This window comes from Pseudoliparis swirei, chromosome 20 (assembly GCF_029220125.1).
Source record: "Pseudoliparis swirei isolate HS2019 ecotype Mariana Trench chromosome 20, NWPU_hadal_v1, whole genome shotgun sequence".
NCBI classification, from domain to species: Eukaryota; Metazoa; Chordata; class Actinopteri; order Perciformes; family Liparidae; genus Pseudoliparis; species Pseudoliparis swirei.
In genome coordinates this window covers 5,755,030-5,770,744 of record NC_079407.1, presented here as the reverse complement: position 1 = coordinate 5,770,744, position 15,715 = coordinate 5,755,030, and the positions used below count along the sequence as shown (strand labels likewise).

The 15,715-nt window shown below is 40.5% G+C and overlaps 2 protein-coding genes across 2 annotated transcripts; both read right to left on the bottom strand.

The window, feature by feature from the left end:
- Nucleotides 1–364: 364 nt before the first annotated feature.
- ilvbl (ilvB (bacterial acetolactate synthase)-like) lies at nt 365–7,811 on the bottom strand. The gene is made up of 14 exons (XM_056440978.1): nt 7,411–7,811; nt 6,673–6,874; nt 6,394–6,521; nt 5,621–5,871; nt 5,121–5,220; nt 4,878–4,975; nt 4,540–4,676; nt 3,920–4,054; nt 3,264–3,378; nt 2,863–3,032; nt 2,546–2,616; nt 2,369–2,440; nt 1,733–1,838; nt 365–1,604 (listed from the first exon to the last, which is right to left on the bottom strand). Exons 1-14 carry the CDS (start codon nt 7,522–7,524, stop codon nt 1,426–1,428), a joined length of 1,878 nt encoding a protein of 625 aa, XP_056296953.1. The 5' UTR covers nt 7,525–7,811; the 3' UTR covers nt 365–1,425.
- A 988-nt stretch (nt 7,812–8,799) lies between these two features.
- LOC130210878 (beta-galactosidase-1-like protein 2) lies at nt 8,800–14,507 on the bottom strand. Its single transcript, XM_056441375.1, has 18 exons — nt 14,335–14,507; nt 14,028–14,096; nt 13,824–13,919; nt 13,634–13,742; nt 13,450–13,542; nt 13,291–13,372; nt 13,034–13,098; nt 12,711–12,795; nt 12,317–12,454; nt 12,115–12,195; nt 11,869–11,981; nt 11,190–11,336; nt 10,974–11,045; nt 10,383–10,461; nt 9,939–10,026; nt 9,554–9,668; nt 9,103–9,219; nt 8,800–8,990 (listed from the first exon to the last, which is right to left on the bottom strand). Exons 1-18 carry the CDS (start codon nt 14,496–14,498, stop codon nt 8,880–8,882), a joined length of 1,824 nt encoding a protein of 607 aa, XP_056297350.1. The 5' UTR covers nt 14,499–14,507; the 3' UTR covers nt 8,800–8,879.
- Between the last annotated feature and the right edge of the window lie 1,208 nt (nt 14,508–15,715).

The window sequence follows — 15,715 nt, the reverse complement described above, 5'->3', positions numbered from 1 at the left end:
CTGGTGTAAAACAGGTTTTTAAAAATATTTAAAATGACATATAAACAGGGTCAAGCTCTTGTGTAAAGTGTATGACTGATATATGACATGAAATCAGTTTGAACTCTGCTATACTACAGCTGCTCGCTCCCCGATCATAACAAATCCAGGTGTATAAATGTTTATGGACCCCACAAATTACACTATTAATAGCTCATTAGTACATGACATATTTACCCAGAAAGTGTGACCCCCCCCCTGCACCGTGGGTACAGGTAATACACTCAATATACGTTGCAATGTTTCCAAAGAATACAGGCCATGCGTCTTATTAGAGATACCACAAAGCACAAGTCCTACTTAACAAAAGTAATTTAAAACACACTCATCACCCACTTTTCAATTTATTTGAGAACGAACCCCAAATAACATTGTAGGATTCAAAGTTTGACCTATCTCCTCCCAAATAAAACGGCAATACATATTAGAGTGGGACGATTCACACATGTTCACATTGTGAGTAAATAATTTAGAATTATAGTGCATACATATTGTTTATTGGCGTACTTGAAAGGATATCCCGCAGCAATGCAAGTTAGTATTAAAAATTCAAATACATATCTGATTCAGCAGACACATTTTCAATCGACACATATCAATGTATTCAAAGACACAAACAAATAAAGGCATACCATTTGTCAATTTTCAACATTCAAAAAATAGTTTCCATTCAACATTTATATTCCAAATCGAGTGATATAGAATATTATAGCTCTAAGGTTTCATGTTTCCTTATAAAAAGACTCATGTTCATTTGATAACAGGAGAAAAAGGCATACTGGTCGCATTCGATTCAAATCATTTTCAGTCACTGGTTTATTTGCGAGACGGTTATAATAGGCTGTTTAAAGGTCAAGCGCTCCTGAATCGGTACAATCCCTTAACAAAGCACGATACTTACGGTTCCCTCTCTCCCTTCTTAAAATGCATCGATTATCTTTAAACGTCCCAACATTCACCTGGAAGTTGCACGATGCGCAACAACAGACTTGGTTTCTCGGCTGGCAGATCTGGAGCTGTTGTATTTCCCTTAAGTAGAACGTAACGAGTAAATAACCGAACCTGCAGGTTTATAAAAACTCTGAAATATCAGTCGGGACTCCGGTGTTTGCAGATGTCTTACTGGTTCGATTTGTGACCATTCCAAAGAGGGAAGTAAGTGATATTGCAACAGACGTTTCATTAACTCTTAAAGGAGATCGGCAAACTGTAAAGTAATTTCCTCTTACCAAAGAGGCAATATGGCTTTAAGGGCACTAAGGATTAGCATAGGTGTGGTGAGGGCAGGGCTCTACACAGTATCCAGCACGACCTCCCTACTCTGTGAAACCCGACATAGAGCCTTGTGCCTAGAAAGAGGAGGAGTTTAAAGAAACCACAGCTGCCTTAAACAGAGATGGAGCCCTCTCTGAAGTTGGTCTTCCCGATCAGGACGTTGAGAAGTGTCGCCGTGCCCTTCTGGGTTTCCCTCTGAGCTTGTCTGATGATGTCGCTTAGCCTGTCGTCGTCCTCGCGCCCTACGAGGTAACCCTTACCACCGAAACCGTCCGCCACTGTGTGATAATCTGCAACGAGGAGAAGAGAATACAATGCGCCGGTTACCAGCTTGCCCAGTTCATCATATAAGTATAAACTACGCAATCCTACAAGCTATCTGCGAAGTTACACAACGTCCCATGTGGAAAATATGCACCTGTAAACGCGAGGCCGCACGCCACGTTGCTGCCGAGTAGGGGAACCTGCTCTCTGGATATCTGGCTCCAACACGCGTCGTTTCCCACCACAGCTATAACTGGTGTCTGGGGGGCGGGAAAAAAGAATACATGTGGATGAGCACAAGCAAAAATAACAACTGCCCACTGCACTTTATTGACATTTAACTAGCGCTCTTATTTCAAATGTTAAGGCGGGACAACTTACACCAGTGTTATTACCTTCGCATTGAAAATGCGGAAGGTTATGTTTTGATCGCCGTGTATTTATTTATTTGTATGCGTGTTCCTCGCATAACAAAAAATGTTTTAAACCGTATCGCATGACATTTGGTGGGATGATTGGTTATTATCCGGGGACCATTTGATTAGATGGAAAGGTCAACATTTTCTTTTTACCATAGCGCGGTAAATTTTTATCCAATTGGCATGCAACTAATGCCAAAATGTTCATAATGCAATGCCCAATCTTGTGATATGCGAAAGTATGCGCTCCACCGAGTGCCCATTCTAGTTCTTATTAGTATGCTAATACCGGCATGACTTTCATGTTTTTGCAGTATTTGTTGTAGTATTGCACATTTGTACGTAAATATAATGTATGAAAGTGACTTTACCTTGTGTCTAGTGAATGTGTCAAACTCTGCCACACTGTATCCTAAGGAGCCGTCACCGTACACTATCCACACCTAAAGAGCACAGAAATGTAGAATTTTCATTCACAATGAGTGAACTTTAATCCATTAGAGAAAACACATAAATCAAGTCATGAATGCATGAATCAATAACTGTACCTCAGATTCAGGCCGGCACAGTTTTGCCCCCAGGGCAAATCCTCCTCCCACTCCCAAGGTCCCAAAGGCTCCTGAAGGGACAACAAACAGTCGAGTTATGTCACTGTGGCAGCTGAGAAAGCACAACAATGACCTCAGGACACATTGCTGGGACGGTCTTGGGATTTCTGTAAACCTCTTTGTGTGCCGACAAATTCACAAACAAAACTGAAAGTCAACAAATCAAATTGCAAGCCCTCTCCTCTCACATTTAAATAGCCACATATTCATTGCTTCAATCCCGAAAGTTCCTTCAGTGATGGTCTACGAGATCTAACCTGGATCTAGCCATCGCATGGGCCCTCGTGGTCTCATGATGTAAGCGGCACTTCCAACAAAATCGCCCCCATCAGCAACAATGATGCTGTCCTCTGCCATCAGCTCATCCACACAGTGGAGAACCTTCAAGGGGTTTAAGTGGTGTTCGGTCTTCTCATCAGCTTTGGCCCTGAAGTAACAAAAAATACATCCAGTAGTTTATGTGACGGAGACACAATTTTGTATTTCCACAGCGGTAGTTGCATTCCCATTGCAATAACTGATAACATTGCACTTTTTTTCTCTTTATTTAAGCTCTAATCTGTTCAACTTTCAAAAAAAGATCATTGAGCACAGAAGTTTAACAGTTTTTTGTATTTTTTTAAACAATATGTGCTGACACATCGTGCCCTGTGCTTACCTGTTTCCGTTTTCTTTGGTGACATCTCCCGCTTTGAGCATCCGAGGCCATTCCTCTGGACAGCGATGGCCCTTCAGGCCTTTGGAAAGCCGCACTAAGAATGAACCGGCATCGCCTAGAATAAGGCAAGCCAGTTCATTTATACGGCACGTTTCAAAAGCGTCAAAACATAATGCAAAAGGAAATACAATTTAAAAACAATTAAGAACATTTATTAAAACATTAAAAAACAGTCAAAAAGCAAGAAATAGAATAAAGGTTGTTAAAGAAATAAAATGCAGTAGAGACGCAGAAATTGAGTGATATCCTTGGATCTTATTCAATTAAAGGCAAAAGATTTAAACTCTCTGAGGGTCTCAGCCGACTTGCAGCTTTCAGGGATCTTGTTCCATATATGTAGAGCAGAAAAACTGAACACTGCTTCTCCAATAAAGCAATATTTACATAGTAGACTAATGTATTTGCCACATGATCCAACCCTTGAGTATGAATCAATAGTAAAATGTGTGTGTCAGTATTCTGTAACAATACATATCTGACATACAGTATTTATTTCAGTGTAGAAATTGGAGAAAGTAACAAAGAATGTGTCTTTTTCAGTGACATATTCTGATCACCGGAGAGATCTTTGATGACACATGAGCTCGTGAACATACCCTGAATGGCGATGGTTGGTTTCCAGAACATGTCAGAGTTTTTCAGCAGCTGCGTCTTATCTCTGTTGATCGCGATGATCTTACTGCGTCTGTTAAGAACTCTGCCGTAACTCAGCCGGAAGTCGCACACGGTGCCTGCAAACGCAACACACACAATGTTCCTTCAATGTACATGTCATTGAAGCCGGAAGCTTGACTGGTTTCTAATGTATTTCACAGTATTTTAATAAAACATGGAGTAACTTCCTGAGGTGGTTTCAGTACATTTTTATCAAAGGAACAGCTGCCGTTCTGTGGAATCTTGGAGAATCTAAATAATTTCTGAATTATTACATTTATATGAATTTACACTGTATTCAGTGAATACACAATTACACATATACACTGTATAACTGTTAATCACTCACCCCCCCCCCCCTTTTTTTAATCTTATGATAACTAGTCAAAAAGCTAATTTATTGCTGTTAAATTGAACAACGTAAATAAACCTTGCACCGCTTTCACTTTATATACACTGTATACACTTTAATTATAATTTGTTCATTTCCTTTTATTATTTAAATTCTTTAATCTATCTATCTAAACATATAGGATTTGTGCTGCAAAACTGTGAGCCTGACCTGCTAGGAGCACCAAGTCGGCCTCCTTCAGGGCATCTCGCCTGTTCTGTCTGATGTGGATGGGGCTGTCTTTACCCAGCATTCCACGGGACATTCCCCCAAGGAAGCAGGGAATACCCAGGTTCTCCAATGTCTTCCTATGAAGCAGGAAAACATTATTTTTTTCTCCCAGAATGCACTGCAAAGTAAAAATCCATCATTCTTCAATGCTTTGAAAACCACATCATTTAATTATTACATCTCGTGTCAACGGTGAGCATAAAAAAGAGTAAACAGTGCCAAATAACATATAAGACATAGGATACAAAAGTAGACGGTGGTGACGTATTGTTCTTTACCGAATGTCATCGGCCGGCGTTGGGGGTAGAGTTGCTTGGCTACCCAGCAGAATAACAGGTTTCTTGGCTCGACTCACCAGCTCTATGCACTTTTGAACCTGAATTGTGTTTAATGCAACGAGAAAAAACAAGAACAAGAAAAGAAACTCTGTGTTTAAGTCATCTAATTAGTGTACATAGTGTCTGACACCAAATGTATATCACTAAAAAACATGACATCAAGCTTTTAATGCTAAGTCTTACCTGATCGTCTGTGGCTCGTGGGATGTCAACAGGAAGCGGAGACACATCTCTGGTCTCCCAGGCTCCGGCAAAGAGGTTCATGAGGTGGTTATTGAGGTACCTTAAAAGAAATCAGTGAAATTATTTGAGATGCAATGTAAAACTGTTGCCTTTATTAGACGGATGAGAGTGATAAGAATCAAGAAAAGCACCAAAGTTCCAGGTTATGTATGACTGGCACCAAAGAAAATACGTTAATAGGGTATGTGTTCCTGCTCCCAGGACACCACACAGGCTATTCATTGATGTAAACAAGGTTCCAATTCATCTCAATTCATTTATAAAGTTGCTGTTTTGAGTTATGTATGTTACACAGGGCTCTTCAAACTTAATTTGTCATGAAAGTATTTTTTTTATCTTTCTCTGGAGTCAACTAATCTTCTAATCTCCATGTAATGTTTGTGTGCACTTCACATCCACCAACTTGTAATGTGCCGTGTAGAGAAAACATGCGAACATACCATGAGATAACTTTGCCCATCAGGCCTTTCGGAGGGTTCTTAACTCCAAACTCTTTGGACACAAGATGGTATGGATAGAGCGTGTCGATGGGGAACTCGATGAAAACCGGACCGGGAGTTCCCGACTGGGCGATGGCCATGGCTTTCCTGACGGTAGGCACGATCTCCCTGATGGTCCTGATGGAGGCACAGAACTTGCACAGCGGCTTGAAGAGAGACATCTGGTCGATATCTTGCAGCGCTCCTCTGCCCTGTCCCACAAACGCAGTCGATGAAGACGTTAAGACGCTGCGGTTGAGAACGGGCCAACGTCAAGTCTGATACGTTTAACCCTCCTGTTACCTTAGGGTCAATTTGACCTCATTCAATGTTTAACCCTCCTGTTACCTTAGGGTCAATTTGACCCCATTCAATGTTTAACCCTCCTGTTACCTTAGGGTCAATTTGACCCCATTCAATGTTTAATGTCGGTGGTCTTTCGGGTCAATTTGACCCCAGGCTGTTTTTCACTGTGTCAAACATATAAGAAATATCAACTTCTTTATATATTTAAAGGGCTATTTAGGTAGTCAACAAACAAACATAAAGTACCTCACACTTAAACTTGGGAAACAATATTAATTCTAATAATTTTCTGGAGGTTTTAATTGCTGGTGTCAAATTGACCCCAAGGGTAAAATATGTCAGTAAATATAAAGGTAACAGGAGGGTTACACATTGAATGGGGTCAAATTGACCCGAAGGTAACAGGAGGGTTAAAAGGATCAATCTACCTGAAGTAGTGTGCCAGCAGCTCCTCCCATGAGCAGCAATGGAGATTCTGCCATCTGAGCATTCTTCACTGCGGTCACTGTGTTCGTGAGGCCTGGACCAGCGGTCACTACTGCTACACCAACAGTGCCTGAAGAGGAAACAGTCAAGATCGCTGTCAACCCGCCTCAGATAAACGCACACAACCCGTTTCCGACTCTGCGAACTACAAAGCCGAGAAGCAGGGCTCCAATAACACTGCGAGTCATACATTTATGTAATCTGGTAACGTAAAGCTGCACCTGAGAGTCTCGCCACAGCGTCAGCAGCGAAGACAGCAGTGGCCTCATGTCTAGTGTCCACAATGCGGATGCCCACCTTCTCGCAAGCCACCAGGATGGGCGAGATGTGCCCGCCGACAAGTGTGAAGAGGTACTTGACCCCGTGGGCGCGGAGCACCGCCGCCACACTCTCACCACCATGCCGCGGGCTCTGCGTCTCGGTCTGAAGCGGGTCAGGGGACAAAATAAAGGTTACGCCAGGGAGGAAAATCATCAAATAATACCCTACTGTTACTTGACTGATTTACAAAAATGAACAATTGTGTAACCTAGAAAAAAAAGAAAAGAAAAAAGATTAAAACAAGAAAACTGATAACCCCTCCGAAGGTCACTTATCATTTATCTCATCTCTCCGGTCTTTCACAACAGCCACACATAGTTCTGGCTTACAGAGGTGAAGACCTTTGGTCTTTGTGCAATCCCACTAACAAACGAGGGTGTTTTGATGGCCTCTGTGCTAGAAAACCACAAGGCTGGTCAAAGTTTACTTGAACAGAGGCCGTCTTACCTTCTTACCTTTCACCATGACCTACATGCAAGAAATACTAGGGATTTGCCAAAGCCTGATCATACAGGTGTATTTGATATGACTGATCTGTGCAATTGTTTTTTAATAATAATAGTAATAATACATGTTGAGTAAAGGAATGGGAAAAAACATGTTGTTTATAGTTGCCATGTTGAATTGTGACAACCTACCTTGTGAAACAACTGGTACAGTAAGCCAAGTTTGTAGGCTGAAAACACAAGGACACCCATCGCAAAGCCCGCAGAGCATCCAAGAACGGTGGCAACGCCTCCAAGTGACTCCATGTCTGGATGCGGAAGCAAACCTTTACTTATAAAAACTCAACTTAGCTTCACTTAATATCTTATATAACAAGTCTTGACTGGTCCAGTTCAGCAGGTCAGCTCGTGCTAGGCTAAACCACAGCGGAATCGCTCTTACAACCGCTGTACCCGCATTTTTTAAGTCTTTAATGTTACCACTACATTCAGTTGTACATAACATGAGCTAATATTAAGTTAGTGATAACATCCTGTTAAGAGAACTCATCCGGCTCCTCTCCTAGTTGAAATGACCGAGTGCTCTTTCTGCAATTGCCCTGCCAACGCAGGAACACCAGTTCAAGCTAGCTAGGACTACATGTATAACTTCCGGTTACTATTTTCAAAATAAACTAATGGAAACAAAGTGCCCTTATTACAGAAGCATAATTCCATAACATGATATATATATATATATATATATATATATATATATATATATATTCGCCCTGTTATTCTACATCCACGAAACATGTATCTCAGTTATTCGGAGAGTATTTTTTTCTGAAATAACTAATGTAATGTCAATTCAGGAAAATAAGTACAAGTATGTATCCTCAAGTGAATGCGTACCTATCCATTAACAACTACATGCATCCCCATGTATTCACATATATTCATACAAGCAATGAAAGATAACTAGTACGTTAATATGAATCTACATGTCTGCAATGGCCATTACGACAAATATACTCTTTATTATGAAGGAAATATAACCTCGTTTCCGGTTACTTGGCTTTGTTTCTGAAAACATACAACAACTCTGTGTGGATAGGGATAGGTGTCTTTTGTATGGCGCAAGGTAAGGGACAAAATTAAGATTACCTTTACTGATCTACTGCCAATACCGGCTCTGGTCAGCTTTATTAATACGTAATAAACAAGGGCCTTCTTTCAAATAGAAAAAAGAGTATATATATATACAATAAACTATTCTGTCAATGTCGCAACCAAACTAATTTATGAAACTTCAAAGGAGCTTTTTTTTAACAATCATAACATTAATCTAGCATAACGGCATGACACTGCTGGGCCTTGTGCACACACATAAATTAAAACTAGAGAATCAAGACCATTATTTCTAACCAGCGCATACTGAATACTAAAACTGAAATAAGAAAACAAGACAACTCAAACAATGTTGTTGCAATGATGAATTTAAGGTAACATAATCAATGGCGACATGTAACATTTCACTAAACATTTGAAGAAGAAAAATAACCCCACAATAGCAATTACAAATATGTTTAGTGAATTAATAGCTTTAAATATTATAACAGTATCTGCCAGTATCAATAAACATTCCCCCAATGTGTGTACAACTGTTTGTGTTGTTATCTTCACAGCAGTGTGCAAAAGGGGAGTTTGTAAACATCAATTGTCCTTCCATGATCAGGATTCTCGGCAAAAAGTATTTTGTCATCCACTTTTTGTTCCTCGAAAACGATTATCTAAAAGAGAACATCGAAGCTACTTATTCTACATATTGTACACACACAATCAGCCACCAATTATCTAGAACTTCACATATTGTACATAAATATTCCATATCCATGGGTATACCTGATTATCTCCACTTCTGAGCCAAGGTCCTGGGAGATAAAGGGAAAGCTGGGGACCAATGCACCAATGGCGTCCGAGGTTCTGCCCATTGACAAACACGACTCCTTTACCCCAACCCTGTGAATGGAAGCCCTGGTATCATCAGTAAAAGGACAATGTGGACTGTTAGTTTTCTAAACTGTAATAAAATACCTATTATCACCAGTAAAACACTAGCGTGGAGATGTAAAATGAAAGGCATTAGAATGTATTTAACATATTCAGAATGCTTCAAAAGGTTGTAATAATAGATATCACATGCAGACTAATATACCTCATACCCATGTATATGAGTGTATTAAACATGCATGCAAGTTACTACATTTCAAATTATAGATCATTCTTAAATATAAGAAATAGTAAATTGACATAAGAAACTCCCGATAATAGATAAATGTAAAATGTTGCATACAGGGAGTCTGATGAAGGTGTCTCTGGGAGGACCATCTACATACAGTCTGGCCTGGAAGAATCCTGGAATGGATGGCGACTTGAAGTCAGACTTCCACTGATCCGAACGCATTAATCTGAAAAAAAAGATGAAACTTTTATCTGAAATACACAATTTATGAGACAAAAACAGAACTGAGTTATTTAGTTTAGTTATTTATCTTTAAATATATTCGTTGGCAGGTGTTGTGATGACCTGTTAATGTAATATTTTGATCTGTCTTGTAATTTTTCACCACTTCCAGGGGGCTTTTCACTATGATCCAGGATCTAAATATGAACTATTTTTGCTTTTAGTGTCCTTGAAGAGGTCCAGTTTTCAAAGAATTAAATTTCATTTAACCCACCTTTTCATAAAGCTTGTCTTCATATCCAAACAGAAGATGGTAAACCCTGTCAGAGGGGTGTGATTCAACACAATGTCTCCCACAATACCTGGAATACAATAGGAGGTTTTGTGGTGGGCCACAAAACATAGTAAAAGTCAATAATTGTATGCAGTGTCAGTGATTTATAAGCTATATATATATATATATATATATATATATATATATATATATATATATATATATATATATATATATATTATCTGCATTTTTCTGATACGTCCTTTGGCTTGAACAATGTTAAAACTTAATGTTGAGAATGATTTCATTCAGATCGGAAAAAAAGATGATAATATGAAGAGTTCAGGTTTGAAATATACATAGCAATGCACAATGTGTATTTATAAACTCAGATGACTCAAAGGGTTAACAAGAAATAAACGAATGTGTGGCAGACACTAATACCTTTGCGCTGGTCATCAAGAGCTTTTCCATAATTCACTCTTCCACAGTTCTCCACAAGCAAGCTCAAGGTCATCGCTCCCTTCAATGCACAAGACATGAGCGTCATATGGAAAGTTATTTTTAAAGAGTGATTACAATGAGCTATTCGGAAATTGCTCTGCTTAAGTGAATATGCCAAATTAAACTAGTGAATAATAGAGAACTCTCCACATGTAATGAACACAGCTTCTCATGATCACATGTTGTTGTTAATAACTCTAAATCGAATTCGAGCAATGTTAAGATTTTCAATTAAGGCATAATAAATCCGGCACTATCCTGCAATATATATATATATATTAGAATATCATGAAATCACTTGAATTGTCTAATTAACGGAAATATTAAAATTTATATATATATATATATATATATGTCTTCACCCTAAAGACAAAGATTAAGGATTGTCAGAAAAAAAATGTTTCTGGAAGGATTAAAACATAATGAGCTCTTGATTAGCCCTAAAAGTAAAATGTGTTTTAGAAGCTAACAACAACCGCCACTGGGAGGATAGCATGTGCAGTGAAGAACAGACACAAGGACAGTCAGTACCGCTCCGTCAGGCAGAGCCAGCTCATGAGTCTTGTAGTCCAAACAGCCGACACATTGCCTGTCCACAAAAACCTAGAGAACGTGAAAAAGTCACAGTGAAAGGAATAGTTGTATGACCTCAAAAGATATCATTTTAGACTATGTTATTGCATGTGTGTGTATATGTGTGTGTGTGTGTGTGTGTGTGGGGGGGGGGGTCGTTCTCTTAACTCTCACCAGTGCTCTATCTCTGATGTTGTTCTTGGAGTTGAGGGTTCCTCCAGCGGTGATGGTGGTTTCATACAGTGTGTAGCCGTACGACTGACCGCTGCCATTGTTGACGGGTAGATTCTCCATGTTCACCGGCCTCTCCGCCCTGTGCGGCTGGATGTACAGTCAAACATCCGGATGTGCCGGATACAATAATCTGTCAGAACTCTGCGAACATCAGCTCTCTGAGGACCATTCAATTAACTCTGTATCTGCCGAGTTCTACGGGCGGGGAAATGTATCCTCGCCGCTGGGATGAGGAAGTCGTTGTCAACCAATGGAATCCCAAGAGATGTGTACGCACGCATGACACTGCAACGCACTTGGAATAAAAGAGTCTGCTGAACAGCGTGTGAGAGATGCTTCTGGAAAAAAACAAAGCAGGTGTGTTGACGCCTTCACGCATCGACAATGCCGGACTGCCAGGTGTGAGACGTCTGTCTCGAGCGCGAGCAGCGTCTTTATCCATCTCGACACAAGTGGAAACCCGCAAAGCGACTCCGATTTACAACAGAGACGCTCTGTCCAACTGAAGCTCGTCACATCTTACAGTTTGCTCTCGTCCCGGTTGGGCCGCCTTTATATTTATGACAGGGCGGATAAATATATGTGTATCACCTGTCACAGTAGACAGATGCTGGCGGGCGTGGAGCTTGGCGGTGAAGTGCAGGCTGTCCCACAGTGACAGGTGCTGCTGGATGGTGACTGGGTCGTATGCTCTCGTCTCACGAGGAGTGGGCTCTCCGGGAAGAGGCTCAGCTGGAACACGAGTTGGCAAAAACATTTCATTCATGCTGGTTATGGAAGATTCCATTACTTTGGGTAATGCGGTCATCAAATTAATTGTTCGGTGTGTGGAGTTTCACAGATGCACGTGGATGCGAGACATTACAGTGGTACTGGCTGAGTAAATTCCTCAAGAGTTGATATTTTGGGGTGCAATCGCCAGCCTCAGACAACGGAGCGTCGTAATCTGCATAGGAATGTTTTTAAAAAAAAAGGAAGAAGTAATGCATCTGTTAAGGGGATTCATACTCATAATGGAAACATCCTTTGTTCGGTGGCCTCTGAGCTCTCAGGTAATTGTAACCTACCATAACTGGTGACCTGAGGTTTGTAGGTGCCTATGTCCATTGCTCCATTCATGAAGTCAAAGCTGGTTCCCCCATGAAACATGTACAGATTAATGGAGATGCCTCTCTTCAGGATCTCTGACACATCCGCTAGCATATCTGTAAACCATATATCAGTAAAGGAAGTGAAAAAACAGGCAAAGTGAGCCAGCACAGCGATGAAAGTGTTCTTCTCCGAGGGATACAGTGACCTTGAACCCAACAGCACAACAGTGACAACCTGAATGTCTGAAAAGGGATGTTGTCTATTGTGAAGCCGGTCAGTGTGAAATACAATGAACGTAACTCTGAAAAAGAGCTTGTGCTCGGCAGAAAGAGTTCACTGAAAACATTATGCTGAAAAGTGTTTGCTTACCCTCAGCGTGGAAAACGTGGTGATGTTCTCCCCAGACGTCAAACCACCCCGACCAATACTCCATCACCATTAAAGGTTTCTGGGGCTACGTGAAGCAGATGTCTATTTTAATACATATCTTACTGTAATTTAAGAGCAATAGCGAGGCTTCAATGGGGAACACAATATGCCATGTATTCTTTCGAGCTGTTATCTAGTGCTCGAACAAAATACATAACAATGTCATGTAAAAGTAGAAACCCCAATAACAAAGATTGTCACTGTTACAAGCAATTAATAGTCAGTGTCAGCAACATTGCCAAAGCTGCATGACAATCACGTACCTGCGTGTCAGCTAAGTGCTGGATAGCTCCAAATGACAGTCTCTGAAGGTTTATTGTTTTTAGAACTGAAATGAGCAAGATTTCGATCAAATGAAGGAAAACAATGATAAAGTACATTATGAATAATCTTCAAAATATCTTTGGAAAATAAAATGATGTACGAAGAATAATTAAATCATAATACAATGAAATATATTACTCTTTTTGGTATGAATGACCAGAACCCGACAACAACACGGGTTAGTTATCTTCCTCACCTCCCTCCATCCCAGCATATCTGAGGCCCTCCCAGTTGTCGGAAGTCAGCAGGAGCTCTTTGATCCCCCGGGACCGAAGACACTGCAGGGAAAAAATCATTTAATTATCATGGAAATGTCAGTAAAATGGAAACATACGCAATTCACAAGGTAACTCACAGTCTGTATGAATGGCATGTATTTCTCATCTTTGGCATATGAACCGTACTCGTTCTCAACTTGAACTGCGATGATTGGGCCTCCCTCTTCAAACTGAGGAAACAAACAGGGAAAAATTGTTGTGTTGTCTCTCTGAATCGTCAATTGTTCCTCCAGGAAATGTTATAACAAAGCTTTGAATTACCATCAGAGGTTTGATAACTGGCACAAGCTTGTCAAAGTACAGGTTGACGGCATCTACAAATCCAGGATACGTTGTCCTCAACTGCATGCCTTTGTCTTGTAACAACCAGCTGGAAGAAACACGACAAGAACTTCCTTGCAATGCCGCTAATAGACGGCAATATTTTAAAGCAATGGGCAAATGTTGTTACCTGGGCAACCCGCCCAAGTCCCATTCAGCGCAGATGTACGGTCCAGGACGCAGGATCACCCACAGACCCATCTCTGCTGCTAAACCGACGTAGGCCCTGAAAAATGCAGACATCTTCTGCTTAATTTCAAAAACTACTATCCTACATTTCTTTTGGGAATATCTGAATATACCGAGAGGAAGAAGCAGAACATAAAAGCCTTACTTGAGGTCCAACTGATCCTGAAAGTCGAATGCTCCTCTCTCAGGCTCATGCAGATTCCATGGCACATATCTGAAGAAGCAAGCCGCAAAACAATAATGCGTAGCTTAGAAGAAATAGTGTGGCCGACTGGCTCGTAGAAATCCGGATATTTGATTTGTTTCTATTTCATTTTAAGCTGAAGTGTCTTGTAAGCTATTTCATGAAAACAACCAGTACATTCAACCTGATCTGTAATTGACTTTCTTCAGAAACTCAATAGTGACAATCCTGTGATGGGAGGCCGAGTGAGGGTGCAGTGGGAGCCTACGTGGTGACAGTGTTGAGGCCACAGGCCTTCATCTTCAGCAGCCGGTCCTCCCAGTAGGCTCTGGGTACACGGAAGTAATGGATGGAGCCCCCCAGGATGCGGAAGGGTGCTCCCTCCAGAGTGAACTGAGAGGAGTCGGCCCTCAGACCCTCCACACGGCTCATTATTCCCAGGTCAAGGTGATGTCTGATGGGGAAAAACTGTCAAGATTAAATAAAATGGAAAAGGCCCATCTTCCGAAGCAGGTCCTATGCGTTAGATAATATAATTTAAAGGTGTCAATGTAATAAAACATTACAAACAGTAAGCCACGTCAAATACATCTGTGATATATTGTACATAGTATGAAAATGAATGTCTGTACTTACCAAGACTTAATATGAAATTCCCAAAATGCAGAATAACAGTAAAAAATGTCAATTGCATCAATAATATAGCTGTACCGTGGAGCTGAGCTCGCCTGGGAGCTTTTGAAGAGAGGGTGATGCTGGGAGGCCTCACACACTGTGGATAAAGGAAAGTATTGTTGTTCCAGAACAAAAAATATAATAGTGCACTGTCTCTCTCTGTCTCTTTCTATCTCTCTCTCTCTCTCTCACATAAAAAAATGTGCTGATGCCCTGTAGTGTTTCTAAATTTAATTAAAGCCCACAAATAGGGTGCCTTGTTCAACTGGTCACAAGTGTGTGTGTGTGTGTGTGTGTGTGTGTGTGTGTGTGTGTGTGTGTGCATGGTTGGGGTGTTTATTGTTTCCTCTCTTCTGAGAGCTCATCAACATTTTATGTTTATTGGTGAAAGGTCAACACCATAGAACAAGAAGCAGCACAAAACATTGCAGACCCAAACAAGGCAAAGTATGCAGCACATTCTTCTGTCCTGATCATTAAGTACAGTTTAGGCTAATTGTGCACCTGGGATGTTGGGAACACAAGTTAAAAAAAGACATATTACTTTTAAAAAATTAATGCGAGGAGGGAGGATTCAAGAGACTTATAATGAGGATTAATGAGCTGATCAACAAGGTGAGAACAAGACTATTGAGACTTTAATGAATGTTTCCCCTCATTAGCAAGCATTTCGAGAACTGTGACGGCAAAAGGAGAAACTTGGGAATAGTGTTGCAAGACAGGCACTAAAAATGAGAATAATTATATGAAAAGTCTTTGTTAAAAAAAATAGTGTAATTCTTTTTTATATATTATTGCATTCATGACCGTCAATAGAATAATTAAATATAAATAAAACGTATTTGGCATGGCAGGTTTTTTGTTTTTTTAGGAGACAAAAATGTAAAAAGCAGGGGAGGTTTTCTGCGTTTCTTCAGCAGCATAAATGTGCGACGGTCCCTTACTTACAACGCTAGTCCTACTTTTGGACTCCT

Bases quoted from the DNA above. Each gene is read 5' to 3' on its own strand.
- ilvbl (XM_056440978.1), bottom strand. From the start codon at position 7,524: ATGGAGTCACTTGGAGGCGTTGCCACCGTTCTTGGATGCTCTGCGGGC. The intron at 5,221-5,620 runs GTATGTTCGCAT...ATTTCTTTTAAG, and splicing joins ATGGGCAAAGTTATCTCATG to GTACCTCAATAACCACCTCA. The intron at 1,839-2,368 runs GTAAAGTCACTT...CCCGCCCCCCAG, and splicing joins ACACATTCACTAGACACAAG to ACACCAGTTATAGCTGTGGT.
- LOC130210878 (XM_056441375.1), bottom strand. From the start codon at position 14,498: ATGAGCCGTGTGGAGGGTCTGAGGGCCGACTCCTCTCAGTTCACTCTG. The intron at 11,046-11,189 runs GTGAGAGTTAAG...CACGTTCTCTAG, and splicing joins ACATCAGAGATAGAGCACTG to GTTTTTGTGGACAGGCAATG. The intron at 9,669-9,938 runs GTGGGTTAAATG...CTTTTTTTTCAG, and splicing joins AAGACAAGCTTTATGAAAAG to ATTAATGCGTTCGGATCAGT.